We start from the raw sequence: 15,523 nt of genomic DNA, 5'->3' as shown, positions 1-15,523 counted from the left end.
AAATTGTGCTGAGTCAAATAGGACCTTTTATTGGAGGATCATCCTAATCAACCAGAAGAAAATCAACCAGAAGAAAGCATAAAAAGAAACCAGACATCCAATCCACAACGAAACATCTACTGGAGCCTGGAGTTTGAGCAAATCAGCTTGTGACTGTCTGCAGAGGAAAAACTACCATGAACTAGTAGAGAAATCCAGAATTCCAGATAAAGAAACATCACTCGCAAAACTAGATTTCCAATAATCAAAAACATAAGATACCCTATAGAGAGTCATTAGCACAAGTTATTTAACTTGATCCATCCACCTGCAATTGTTTTTGGTTGGCCACTAATACCATCAAGCAAATCAGACAAACGTCAGACTGAACAGAAATACCGATGTTAACTGTGTTAAGATGGCTATAATGGACGTTTAATGAAATCCATAATGAGGCAAACCCATCCACTTAGGGGCCAGAAACAATAGCAGAACATCCACTGAAAACATCCGAAAGAAGCCTAATAACAGACCATCTTTCCTCTACAAAAACCCCATCCCAAGTGAGAGTATGCCCTTCTACAAGGGAATACAATAAGAACGAACTAGAAATTGTCCTACAAAAGTGAAGGAAAATGTAAGAACAGAATGGACTCGCTTAGATAACTAAAGGACGTGTAAAAAGGGAGGATGAAAGATTGATATACGAAAAAATTGATGCCGCATCAATTCCATGAAATGGTACATAAGCAGCAGTAAGTGTCCCAGATCCTACACCTCGTTTTGCTGTATCTGCGTACAGTTTCAGGATAGCAACTGCAAGAGAGTAGCATCATCTGCCCTTCTGTAAATTCTTTCTGCCAACCCACCTCATTCGAAACATATGATAACAAATCTCAGAAACAGCTCTTGATGCACAAAGCAGCAAGCACAGACCTTCTGTAAGACAGTCACTGAACCATAGCATATGCAGCTTCATCATAAAAAGTAATCTGGTGTTCTCCTAGTTACATCTGGCTCTCCTCTCCGAGGAGCAGGCTCAAACTGCAGCCACAAATATGTTTAACTCGGGTATCAAAAGGCAAAAAGAAGCAAAAGATACATCCAAACAGCTAATGCAAGCAAGACTCTTTTCCTTCTGCTCACCATTAAACACATGAAAGGGGAATGTGTAGGCTAAACAAATTAGACAGATTACCTGAATAAATGTGTGGCCTTTGCAGTCATCCACTTCCAGGATGGACGCCATGTTTCCACAGCGATAGCAATAATTTGGTGCGCTAAATATGGTAACAACTTTTTGATCCTGTAATAATTAGCATTATAATGTGAACAGTCATATCCCATTTTGGAAAAAGTTGGAGGGTGAAAAAAGAGGGGGGGGGGGGTAAGGCATCACAGTGTTGAGAGATTATTTACATGAGCCCAATTGAATCCTTCCATAACCAACTGATGTGCCCTAGCAATAAGCTTTAAATTGTTGGTGTGATTAAATTGCTCTGATATGTCCTGTTGAAATTCGAGAAACAAGAAAGTTTACTTCGCGTGATATCAATGATTCAACGAAAACAACTGAAGGGAAGAGCAGATACCTGGCCAAATGTATATCCAGCACCGCGGGGTGAAATGCCCCAACCACAACGGTCATCAGGGTCAGACCACAAAAGATCACACATGGGTCCCTCATGAGGAACTTCTTGCACACGATCGAAATTTCGTATGTTGTCTAGAGTTTCAACTGACGGAGACAACCCTCCATGCAGACAGAAAATTTCTGACTCAACCTAGAATATTTCAAGACAAGACATTAAACACGTACAAGATATGACCACATCGTCAACAGCAAGACACGAGGCAAGAGAAACATAGTATAATCTAGAGAGCCCATCTAAGTTGAGAAAACTCTCTCTAAGACTACAAGAATCATCCATTCAACTTTCTCACATAAGACCATGGCACTCCAGTTTGCACTTCAGCACACATAAAAGCAGTGCTCCTGACAAGATACCACCAAACTAGTAGCACCAATGAAACTAGTATGTGGTGATAAAGGTTCTTCGTGCTCAGTCGAAAGACTGATCCTTAATATGGTTAAGGAGACAGTCTTGCTGGCAACTGCTATAAAAGTGTGCAATTTTTCCACCAAAGCAGGTAGAAAAAGAGGACAGGCAATTAATCAGTTTTACTCCCTTCTCTCCTCCCAAACAAACCACGTCCTTGCAGAGTCACAAGAAAACCTCTTTCCAAGAAATTAAGAGCAAAAACAAGATAAAATGAAGGCTATGACGTAATAACCCACAATACCAAATGGGGTGGGGCATCTGCAAATCTGAAGAATTGCACAAGCAATAGAATTGCTGCCACATGTTTTACAACTTGAGAAATCTAAATTACATATTGACTTCTTGGATTCATTAATCATTCATTGTCTGGCCAAAGAATTTACCAACAATTCCCCAGTACTTCACCATATCCCCCGAAGTGATTAATGATTGAACACAACAAGTTTTGTTCCCCCATTTCACTTTCGGTCAAATAACTTCAAAAAATGCAATAAGCCAATGATCCCAACAAAAATTCATTTACTTTGAAAAACAAGGGCTTGGTTGGAGGATGGTCAGGTCAGGGATGACCAGGGAAAATGAGCATTAAGGGATTATGTTTTTGACATCCAAATAAAGTGGTTGCAAAGAACATCTTTATCATTTACGGCCGCACCTGCAACCAAGTCAAAATCCCAACCATCTGAAATTACATGACTTATTTAACATCTTTTAATATATTATAACATGTCAGAAGTAATTTATCAACCTTCAGAGCGCTACTTCCTAACAAATGCATATCTAATGTCAAGATGCTGTGACATGTAATCAAATGAAACAATTTCTGTGACTTCAAGAAAAAATTCAAACACTAACCACTCTGCAATGTCCACAAGAAGAAAAGTCCTGATCAATTTAGGAAAAAGTACACCAATAATTGCCAACAAGGAATGTTAATTACCAGCGCAGTGAGTGGAAAGTAGTCAAATAGATCAGTAAAAATCTTCCAGACATTTGCATTGCCATATCTGTAAGGTAGAGATAGCCACCAATTAATACAGTCAGTTCCAATTAATACACTGCAGCCGTAGACATTAAGTACAATGAGTTCACGATCAAGTAGACAATTTGGGATCTATAACGTAGACAAGTAAAAGAAATCCATTGTGGCTACTACATCTGAAACACTTTTCAACACCTGTTTTCCCTTGAATTCCCTCAATTGTCTCGTATCATTTTCAACATTAAGATTTTGTTCATGTCACATTTTGCACCAATTCGACACCCCTGACAATTAGAAATGGATAGGGGTAACAGGATGCCAACTTCCAAATGCAATACTTCTATAAAACAAAATCAGTTGCAAATGACACCTCTTTTGGCAGAGCAAAAGAAGTTTGCCAGCAACTGTGTACAAATTCATAAAAGCAGTGTGCCAAGGTACAACGCTGAATTGTACAAAGGTTCCAATAACATCTAGACAAATCAATATTACTCCAATGCATATTGCAAGGTGTATCTTCAGAAAGGTCAAAACCATTCTAAATTCAATGCACTTAAGCAAGCAGCAATAAGCCCCATATATATATATTCCATGAAAAGTAGATTTTATCATCTAAAGCTTCACATGAAAGATAATTAGCTTCACATGCAAGATAATTAGTCAACTGATGATACTGAGTTCATTGAGTTCAACTTTTATACTACCAACTTTTGCTCAACCTTTAACCTGCCAAATTAGCTTAGCATCAAATTTTCAACTTAAGCATGAACAATAAAAGCCAAAAGGGAAAAAGGGAGTAGCATTTCCAAAGGAAAGTCTGAAACTGAAAAAGAAGACAAGAACTTACTTCCTTAGGCATTCATCATAAAACCCATATACTTGAGTAATCTGAGACAGGAAATGGGGGGAAAAGAGCCAGTTTAGCATAAAGCATCCAAACCCAAAAGACATAACATGATGGGAAATTTCAAAATGAAATAAATCCAGCAGAATACAGAAGAGAATAGACCTATAATCTCTCAAATTACAACTTCTGATGATAAAAAAGGGTAGCTACCACCCAGCTCCACTTAATGTTATAATTTCAACACATTGGGGACTCATCCTAGTGAACACGATATGGGAGCCATAACTGGGTTGTTTAACAGCTAAAGAAAGTGTATGAGAAGCAAGACAGGTTAGTCTATATACCTGTCGACTCTCATGATTTCCTCTTAGAATAGTAATTCGTTGAGGGTAACGCACTTTGAGGGCTACCAGAAGCTGAGAAGAAATTTGACTAATCAAAATTAGAACAACCATTGCAGCACCCAATATGCAGTACTAACTAAAGAAACATGGCAAGAAAGAAAGAAGGGGAAAAACAAAGAAAAAAAGAAGACATACATTAACTATTAGACCAAAACCACCAAAATTTTCAGGAACTGAGTATTGAAACATATAGAATAGGAAATTCTGGCATATAGCTTTGTGTTCTAAATACTAAAGTATAAGATAAAGTCACTAACTATTTTTGCCCTAACAAATATTTTAAACCAAATTCTGCATGCTACAACAAAGTAGGAAGCATATTTGAGAAGACTAGCGAAAACCAAGCACAAAATAACTTGCCAAAACATGATGATCTATTTGAGTAAAAATAAGTTTGCAGGGACACAGTTGTGCAGACAGCATGCTCAATTTCATGCAAGGAATTAGGAGAATTTATTTCAGTGTATTCACCCAGCTTAAATTTTTTAATGGCAACTCAAAATTTTTAACTAACAGGACTGACACACATGAAGATCATTTTTTCCAATTCAAGGCCTCAATTTACACATCTCAAGATCAATTTTTCTCTAGCCATAGCATTGCACAAGCTATAGTTAAAACCTGAATTTAGATTGCCAACCTATACTTAATTTGCCACCATCAGCTGCCCAATATCTAAAATAAATTTGAGTCTCCTAACAAAAACAGAGAGAGGAGAAAAAAAGAAGTCATGCAATTGCAGATATTCTGGTTATCACAATTAACATGGCTAAGCAAAGAAACTATTTTCATTAATATGTAACAGATTGAAAGAAAAGTTTAAAACTCACAGTTACAGTTTCAACTGAATAATACCCACGATCTACATAATCTCCCATAAACAAATAATTTGTATCTGGACACTGCAAAGCACGCAAATAAACTTAATTAGTAAGATTCAACTTGACAAACATATTAAGGAGAAAAAAAGCTTAATCAAGTCAAATCCCAAGGATATAGATTATTATGTTACCAAAATATAAAAAACATGAATAACTGACAAGACCTAGATAGACTCCAGCACCATAACAATGTTGCAATAGGAGGACAAACAACTAGACAAGCATTTGAACCAGAGAGAGAGAGAGAGAGTCATGCTACGATGGGACCAATCCATTCAGGTCATTTGGAAAAATTATATACCCTTCCTGCCCCAATATAAAAACTTGGTCTAATACCCAAAGTACAGAGAGATGAAACAACTGAAAACAGTTATCTCAAGAAACCAATTGATTGAGGAGGCAGAGTATTGATTGAGCAGATACCTTGCCACCAATACGGAAAAGCTCAGCAAGATCGTGGAATTGTCCATGAATGTCACCACATATGGTCACAGGACTCTTCACAGGCTACACAGACATCAAATGAAAGTGAAACTCCTTACATCACATTACATTCTATAAACCAGGAAGATTCTTTGATAGACAACAAACAATATGACAAGACCAAATGAAAGACCAAAATGAATAAAAACTGTCAGGCTTCATGTTACACCCATTCAAAAGGCATAGTAAAGCTCCTTGCACGCATATTAAACAGAGAGTTTCTGCTAAGTCAATGAAAATGCTTTGAAGATCATTGCCTCACTATATATGATGTTGAGACCAACTATGACCAACAAACACAGCCTATATCTATCAGAAGAAAAACTTATTACCAAGTTCATGCAAATTCTCGGGCAAAAAACTTTCTAGCTACATCATTTAAAAAAATGTGATTTCAGGCTATGCAGCAGAACCATAGATATCATAAAAAATTTTCTAGGATGACAACGACAAAGCTTTGTCAGTTTGATAATTCACAAAAGCAACTCCAAAACCTCAAAATCACCGAAACAACAGCTTTAAGTTGAAAAAAATTAGATCATTTAAAGGAGATCAAAACATGCAGCATGAATTAAAGCTGAAACCTTTTGACTCCACATAACCAAAAAATCCACCACATGTAAATGCACAAACAAGTTAGTATATTTTCTTTAACTTTCTCCCCTACATAAAATATTACTTTTACAATTAAATGTTAAACAACAAGTTTTCTCCCAACCATGTACCATCAGAAGAATGTTCTACTGTAACCAACAGTTCCTCTTACATGCACCTCAATATAATAGTTCACGGACAACAAAAATCAAGTACATAAGCAACCAGAAGATTGTGCATTGCAGCATTAATAAAATTATCAGAGAAAATCATACTTGAACATTGCTCTCATCCATTAAGATCTCCTTGGCCTTCTCACATAGCAGTCTCACCTATATACAGGAAGAAAAGAGCACTTGAAAAATAATATTTCAACCACCAAAACAAAAAATTCAATAGGATTACACAACAAGATAAATAATTCAAATGTGTATATGACGCATTACCACAGATAGAATTTATCTATTTTGGATAATAATCATTCCAAATTTACATCTTGACATGCAATTGATCACTTTAAATATGTATACTAACCTATGTCTCATTCTATGGAAAGTCGCCTCAAACTGTAATTCTTCTTTGTTTTAGGTTTCTTCATAACCAGCCTCAACCACATTAAACTTCAGTTCCCACAAACTCAGAGAAGATTGACTATAATTTGATGCTCCCAATCTCATCTTGCCCTCCCTCCTTTAAATCATTGCACATCTACATCTTGACACGCAACTGATCACTCTAAATATGCATACAAAGCTGTGTCTCATTCTATGGAAAATCGCCTCAAACTGTAATTCTTCCTTTTTTTTAAGATTCTTCATAACTAGCCCCAACCACATTAAATTTCAGTTGCCACAAATTCATAGAAGATTGACTACAATTTGATGCTCCCAATCCCATCCTGCTCTCCCCCCTTAACCCCATAACATATCTAGCAAATGAACTTATCCCAAACACAAACAAAACAGCTGGCCTATTATAAATATTCTCTGAGACTTGTTCTAATGTTTCAGTGACTGTAACAAGATATGTAATCCTCTATCAAAATTTAACAATAAAGAACTTGCTCAACCTAGAAAAGTCTAGAATTGAATATTCCAAATGGTTAACAGTGTTTATTCCTCATCTTAAAGTGAAAATTTCAATTATCACTATCCCCATACCCCATCAGCTTCTTCCCCCCACCCCTCCCCTTCTACAGGAAATAGTAAAAAGATCAGCATTTTCCCCCTCTCCACCCACCACCCCCCCCCCAAAAAAAAAACTAAACTAAAATAAACTAAATAAAAATGGTTGTTTCTACTGAAAGACCATTTCTACATCATAACGAAATTTGTAGCACAATCAACCTATACTACGAAATGCGTAAACTCCATGTCCCAAAAAAAAAAGAAAAAAAAAACTCGAAAAATCTCTGTATATTAAATTATCCAGGAACAGAACTCAAATGCTAAATTTCCAGAATCCCATTGAAGAATAAGGGGTCAATTAATTTTTTAAAAAAAAGGAAAAAAACCAAAAAAAAAATCCATTCCTTTGGTTTTATAAATGAAAGAAAACAAGCAAATAATTCTGGTGCATTCTGATGTTATCCCAAAAAAAATCGAAAACCAAAAAAGTTCAAAACTTTCCAACCTTCTCCTCCATTACAAAATAAAAAAAAATTCCAAAATAGATCTGATTTAACAAGCCCATTTCACTACATCACCAGATTCAACCACGTACACGAAAAGCTCCTTAATTTCGCCAAAAAAAGTACCGTAAACTCCCACAAGGAAAGGAAGAAAAACCGAAATTCAAGAAACAGATCAAAGAACATCTCTAACAAATACGTAAATAACTTTTGCATATTCACCTCTTGTTCGGACAAGGGTTTGCACTGCATAAGCTGAGAAATCTGCTCATCGAGGCTGCCGCCATGAACAGAACCGGGAGACGGCACAGCCGAATCGGAGCTCATTTTTAACAATTAAAAAATTTTCTCTTTTTTTACAGAGAATTTATAGAAATAGATGATAAATCTGCAGAATTGTGGAGTTGTTGGATGGAACCCAAGATGGCTTCTCTCTTTTGCGGATTTTTGGTTTCGGGCCGCCTTCGGCTACGACGTCGTTTGGAGGATTGAAAGTGGAGGGAGAGAAAAGAATGGAGAGTGGAGGCAGTGAACGGTGGTGGTGAAACCAACGAGAGTGAAAGGGAGAGAGAGAGAGAGAGAGAAGGAATTCCCAAGGGTAAAATGGGAAGGATATTTTATTTTTTAGTTTTTTCTTTTTTAAAAAAATATTTATTTTTAGTAGGAGTATAATTTTTCTGTACAGCAGAATTTGTTTTTTTTATTTATTTTTTTTGTGGCGGGGAAGGAATCAGGGACTTGTCCGGAACCTATTTGCACATGTGACCATAATTTGTTGCGGTAAATTCCATATGGACCCATGATATTTTGACAAAATGTCACTTAAGGCCTGTTTTGGGAGTTTATATTTTCAAGGAGAAGGAGAAGGAGAAGGAAAAGGAAATTGGTTTAAATACATTTTGCTTCCTTGTAATTAGGTATTAGTAGCAAATGTCCCTTGTATTCATGAAACCTACAAATTATCCTATGATGGTAATAGTCTAATGTATTTGGACAGCAAAAAAGATAAATTATGCCAATGTTGTTATTAAAATATTGTCCAATGACCATTTGTCATTTTCTCCTTCTTTTTGTTGTTTTTCTTATTATTGTTTAATTTCTTTCCCAGTATGAAATACAAATTTTCATAATAAAGTACTAAAGAATGTTTTATGAAAAATTTAATTATCATAAAAAAATTAAAATATATATATTTATTCTAAGTAACTCCTTGTTATGCATTAATTGTTACTAAAATTAATTAATATTTAGTACAAATATATTACTTCTATTTTCTCTTTTTCCTCGTCTACTTTTCTTCTTTGTGCTTTTAATCAGTTTACTTGACACTTAATCATACACAGTTATTTTTTCTATTGAATTTTTTTTTATTGTAAGCAGAAGGACTCGAACCCGAAACCTCTTGCTCACACTCCCTCCTCCCATACCACCCAACCCATCCCTCCCCCCCTTTTCTATTGAATATTTAATGACAGTACTTTATGTACCTTTTATTTTTGTTAACAATTAGTGCATTATAAACATCACAACTGTTAAAGAAAAATAGAAATTGCTTTAGGTTTTTTATTAAATATACACTTTCACATATCGTTTAATAATTTATGATAGCTAAATATTTTACATAACTAAATAGTGATAAATATATTTACTAATTAAAAGAATTTATTTACAAGAAAATAACAAAATATGTTAAACCACAAAAGAAGTTTTTTGGTACCTTATTTAAAATTTGTAAATCACAGTCTATAGAGTAAGAAGAAATATATATATATTAGGAAAAAGGATGGAAAAAAAAAGAAAAGAAAATGGATCATCTAACAATGTCTAATAATGAGGGCATAATTATCTTTTTGCTAGAGATATATATTTACCTAATAGTCTTTTTTCCAAACAATAACATATTTGCCTAATAGTTGACGGGGGTAATTTGTAAGTTTAGTGAATATAGGGGGTAATACTTGACCCTAATTACAAGGGGCAATACGTGATTAAACCAAGAAAATACACACTTAAAACCTACTTTTTTTTAAACAAAAGGTTTCGAATTCAGAACCTTCTACCTACATTATATTACCTTATCACTCAACCCAACTTAAAGCCTACTTGTTATTATGTGCAATCTTATACAAACTTAAATTTCAATATGTCTTTTTTTGTTTCTTTTTTTTTCTATTTGTTTTTTTGAAAGAAGCTTTAGTTCACTCTCTCTTAGTTATGTCTCCATACTTCAAAATAAAATTTGTTTTACCTTCAAAATCTTCAATTTCTCTTTGTTTCTCCTAAATTTACTAATAATGGATTAAAAAGGCGCATGTCTCTTTTGCACCAAATTGGTGAGGAAACTAGGGCTGATTTCCTGCAAGAAATTATTCCACAAATAACCATGGCCAAAATTCCTGGCAAACATTAACAAAATATCATAACGAGTATACATCTTGATCTACAAACAATTCCCACTTGCGGCTATATAGAGCACCCCCACGGAAACTGAAAGGCCTCACTCCAGTCGATCTGGTTTAGCGACTGTCTTTGCTTGCTTCAAACTTGAAAGATATGAAGTCTTGTACTAATCTATTTTTGGCTTTTTTGTTCTGATCATGTTTTATCCGGGTAATTCATTAAGGAAGTACACTTAGTTTATCCATTTCATCTGCACAAAGTGGTTTTATTTTATATACTCTAGCTTTTACTATCCCATACTATTTGCAGCCATAATTAGGGGTGCAAACAAGCCGAGTTCAAGTCGAGCTTTGGCTAATCGAGTCGAGCTCGAGTTAATTTTGTGAAACTCGAGCTCGACGAGCTCAAAATATCAAGCTCGAGCTCGAGCTCGAGTCAAATTCGAGTCGAGCTCGAGCTTAAAAAATAAAAATAATTATTATAATTATTTTATTTTTAAAAAATAAAAAATAATTTTTTTTAAAAAAATGAATAAAACAATAATTTTTTTAACAAATAATAAAATATTAGAAATATATATGTAATTTTACTATTAAAATAAAAAATAAAAAATATATATAATTGAGCTCGCGAGTCGCTCGCGAGTCAACGAACTTAATGTTTTTTAGCTCGAGTTCGAGCTCGAGATCGACTTAATTAGCTTGAACTCGACTCGAGCTCGACTCGAGCTCGTATTCAAGCCGCTCGCGATCGGCTCGCAAGCGATTCGATTCGCAAAACACCCCTAGTCATAATTGTTAATCAAATTCTTGGTTTTTACTGTCAAAAGCAAAGAACAAAAGTCATGATAATCTTTTTGGGAAGTTTGTCTATACATACATACATACATATATATATTATAAATCTTTCGTACACTGATAGTGTAAACACTATTAACATTGAATGAATGACAACTTTATAAAATTTAAATTTGAAATTTAATTTTTGCACATATGATGAATCTAACAATGATAATATATACATTGTCAGTGTATACAAAATTTACTTTTATATATATATGTGTGTGTGTGTGTAATATACAGAGAAATTCTGTGGTCACTTTAAAACATTGCAAGGTATGATGTAAATGCTTAACCATATTGCTTGATTTTGTTGTACGAGGTTGTGAGCTACAGTTGCATCTATTTTGTTACTCGTACTAATGTTCTTTGCTGGCAGAAACAAAAGTCACGGTGGTCAGGGACAAGGGGCTATCAATGTTGGAAACTAGTAGGACAAATTGTACCTAGCTTTTTCATCAGATCAATGCAACGCCTTAACTGATATTAGTTCTGTTGAATGTATTGTTCAGGGATAATGGAGACATTTCACCTTGTTTGTGTGGTCGACAAGTGAATCAAGTGGAGAAGTCAACTGTGTATTAGGAGTCAAATGTTTCCTGCATATCAAGTGTTGAATATTTTAATAAAAAATATCACATGTTTATTTTGAAATCAAACACAATAATTTATAAATTCTTTAATAAAATTTCAGTTACAAGTTCAATCATTCAAATGCATAGTTATTAAATCAACACGGGCATCAACATAGCAGGAGAACCGGATTAGCGGGTCAGTGGTCACCAGTTGAACCGTCAGGTCACATTATATAATAAAAAATATATAATATAATTAAATAAACATATAAATTATAATATAAGTACAGAAATTCTTAAATGTTAACAAGTCATAACCTATTTATATTTCATAGTTCATACATACAAACCATACCCATATATGTTCCTTAGTTCATGAATTCATATTAATATTATACACAAACATAAATAATAAATCTAAGTGTTAAAGAAAGAAAGAAACCCCTAATCCCAAATCCCTTTTCAATTTTTCTCATCTAATTGTCAAAAACACAACAATACCCATGTTAATGTGGTTGGTCAAATTAAAAATTTAGGTAAACAGGTAATTTTAAAAAAATTTCTAAAATCCGTCGGGTTCATAAAAAACCGCCAGGTTTAGCAGGTCACCAGTTTGACCATCCGGATCAAATGGTTCAAACGAGTCATTTGCAACTCCGATCCAATTGCTAAACCAGCCCGATTCCATGTTGGATCCATCGGTTGATCGGTTCAACCGTCGGGTCAGGTTGGGTTTAATAACTATATTCAAAAGTGTAACATATGTCTTTAAAATGAGACTTAGGTTTATGTCTTGAATTGTGTAACCTAAGTAATAATTAGTTTTATGAATTCATTTAGTGAATTTTTACCGTTATACAATGAACCTAGAACTTTTCAATTTGTAGTTGAAAATATGAGGTATTAATTTCTCTTAATATTAGTATTTTAATACTCCCAATTTCTCTGCCTATAAATGGAGGTTTCTATCTACTGAGTCTTACACATATTTTGCTATTTCTAGACTATCTTCTATTTTACTTTCTCTCACTACTATAAGAGTTTATAGGGCAAAGACGGTGTTATGTAAAGTTTCTGTCTTACTCCAATAATGTAAATTGGTGTAAATTGGAGTAGACTAGTGAGATAGATTGGGTTATTTTATTCTAGAGGCGACACATTGAGATTTACTACACCAAAGGATATTTCGTAGGGGTGCGAATCGTCTTAAAGAAAGTGACATATTCTGCGTTTCAACCCACGCCAAATTAACTTTTTATGGTACATATTATTTGCATTTTTTAATGCAATATTGAGGTATGAGATTTTTGTTAATTTATTTGTTAAATTTTATTAGAGAAATTATTGTTACTTATATGATTATTTTGGTCTAAAACCAACAATTTTAAGACAATTAGCCTCTTATTGCAAAAGAAATTTTTGCTTAATCTTGACTAGCGTGATTAAGGAAAAATCATTGGATTTGTGGTTTCCTTTAGACTCAGGTGCATTAGTGAGTCTTAGCTAAGTTTTTGTTGCTTATTAGTGTGTGAGTAACCTGAAAAATTAGAGGCTAGATATTGTGGCAATATAAGAACAAATTTGAGAAACTAAACATGCTACTTTGTACAAAATTTGAAATTGTCAATTATCTTAGCTTATGAAAAATGTCTTTCTCTACAATTTCGATTATTGACATATTTTGTACCTAGAGCTAATTTTTCTCACTCCTTTGAGATGCCACATCTCTGGTTTTAAAATTTCATAGTCGAGTATCATAGTTGCTTGTTGGTGATAACTGGTACAAATTATTAGCTTTGGATAACTGTCAATAGATCTAGTGATTGATAATGGCATTAAGCCCTTGAGTACTTAAGTCATTCTATGTGGCAGTAATCTTAGAACAAATATCTTTTTTAATCCTATAATAGACTCTATCTCAAAATCGCATCACATCCTATAGAAATATGATAAATAGTGGGGGTAAGTAAATCTCTATGGCTAGTATGAAATTTGTTCTTAATTGATATAAGCAATAGTTTTGTCAAGTGACTATCTCAAGTTATTTTTTGCATACATTAATGCCTTCCTTAAATTATTATTATTTGTTGGCATGTATTGATGAAAAGGAAAAGTCGGAATTGGAGCATTATGAAGTGATAGTATGCATTACTACTCCTCTATTGGAAGGTGAAGGATTTTAATATATTTTAAAATTTGCTACCATTTTGATGTCTCGTGTGCAACTCTTGATAAATGTATTTTTGAAATAAAACACCGTGATAGTGGAAGTGGTGAAAAAATAATGAGATATCATTTTATTTGCTCAATTTATGAGTATAACATTATTATTATTTTTTGGATTTATTTTCACTCTTTTTTTGAGTTGTGTAGACTAGCATTCACTGAAAAGTATGACCTGATGTGAAGGTATTTGAATTATTTTCTTGGTATTTTTGCAAAAGCAAAATTAACCATGGAGTTTTTTGAGAAGGGCTTCTAGTGCGCTACTAGACTACTAGCCATTGAGAAAAAAGTGAAAAAATTGAATATGAACAAATATATGCCTATACTATTTGGCAAATATAAATAGATGAGAAATTTTCTCACTAGAGATTGATTCAATATATTTTGCCCACTAAGAGAGATTAATTGGAAAAATTCGAGAACATCATATGTTTGCTATTTTATTTGTGTAAAGATAAATCTCAAATTTAAGTCAAAGATATGATATACATCGAAAGGGATACGACAAAAGCCCAATATATATTAAAAATCGTCTACGAGAATACAATTGCTTAGGGACTGGAGATCCCAAGAACTAGGTTGGAGACAAACAAATCATAGAGTGGTTTGATTGATTAATATACATTATTTTGATTAAATTGTCTATCCCTATGGCGTAAGTGCATTTGTGATGGAATCACGATAAGTGAGGTTGAGAATTTCAAGTCCTTATGGGTAGAATGTCTAAATCATGGGAGCACTCTTGATAGATTCACCTATATAATTGTGGACGTGAGGTCGTTTCCTAGGAGAATTTGGATTAGTTATCTAGGGTTGTCAGGAAAACTAGAATAAAGCACAAGGCCATAAATATGTTTGCTTATGAAACCTGTTTTAGAACATTGAAAGGTTCATGTATGTGACATGATTCCACGTACCCTCAAGTAGTCATCGTTTAAAGGCTAAATCCACCTTCACTTTAGTATGGGAATTATTGAATGCTAAGTGAAGGTTTAAAGACACTGCCACCTTTATTATGCGTGAACTTTTAATCTTTGCCCTATTAAGTGTTTGGTATTGAATACTATATTATTTTTTATTAAATAAGTGGGGGATTGTTAGATATTTTAATTAAAAATGTCACATGTTTATTTGAAATTCAAACACAATAAATTACAAATTCTTTAATGAAATTTCAGCTACAAATTCAATCATTGAAAAGTGTAACTTATAGCTTGAAGTGTGTAACCTATGTGATGATTAGTTTTATGAATTCATTTAGTGATACAATGTACCTATGCCTTTTCAATTTGTAGCTGAAAATATGAGGTACTAATTCCTCTTAATGTTAGTATTTTAATACTCCTAATTCTCAGTCTATAAATAGGATTGCTATCCACCGAGTCTTACACGTACTTTGCTGTTTCTAGATTATCTTCTATTTTTCTTCATCTCACTACCATAAGAGTTTATAGGGCAAAGAACGGTGTTATGTAAGGTTTTCTATCTTATTCCAATAGTGTAGATTGGAGTAGACAACAGTGAGATAGGTTGGGCTATTGTATCCTAGAGGTGACGTGCTGAAACCTACTACACCGGAGGATACTTCGTAGGGGCACGAATCGTCTTAAAGAGAGCGAC

General features: G+C 33.9%; 1 protein-coding gene across 1 annotated transcript; it reads right to left on the bottom strand.

Annotated features, from left to right (window-relative positions):
- Positions 1-207: 207 nt before the first annotated feature.
- Positions 208-8,405, bottom strand: LOC113761858 (serine/threonine-protein phosphatase PP2A-2 catalytic subunit-like). The gene is made up of 11 exons (XM_027305019.1): positions 8,086-8,405; positions 6,509-6,565; positions 5,580-5,663; positions 5,106-5,177; positions 4,216-4,287; positions 3,872-3,912; positions 2,983-3,049; positions 1,572-1,763; positions 1,399-1,488; positions 1,178-1,285; positions 208-1,023 (listed from the first exon to the last, which is right to left on the bottom strand). The coding sequence occupies exons 1-11, from the start codon at positions 8,188-8,190 to the stop codon at positions 958-960; spliced, it is 954 nt and encodes a 317-aa protein (XP_027160820.1). The 5' UTR covers positions 8,191-8,405; the 3' UTR covers positions 208-957.
- Between the last annotated feature and the right edge of the window lie 7,118 nt (positions 8,406-15,523).

This window comes from Coffea eugenioides, chromosome 1, assembly GCF_003713205.1.
Source record: "Coffea eugenioides isolate CCC68of chromosome 1, Ceug_1.0, whole genome shotgun sequence".
Taxonomy (NCBI): domain Eukaryota; kingdom Viridiplantae; phylum Streptophyta; class Magnoliopsida; order Gentianales; family Rubiaceae; genus Coffea; species Coffea eugenioides.
This window is presented reverse-complemented; position numbering and strand designations above follow the sequence as displayed.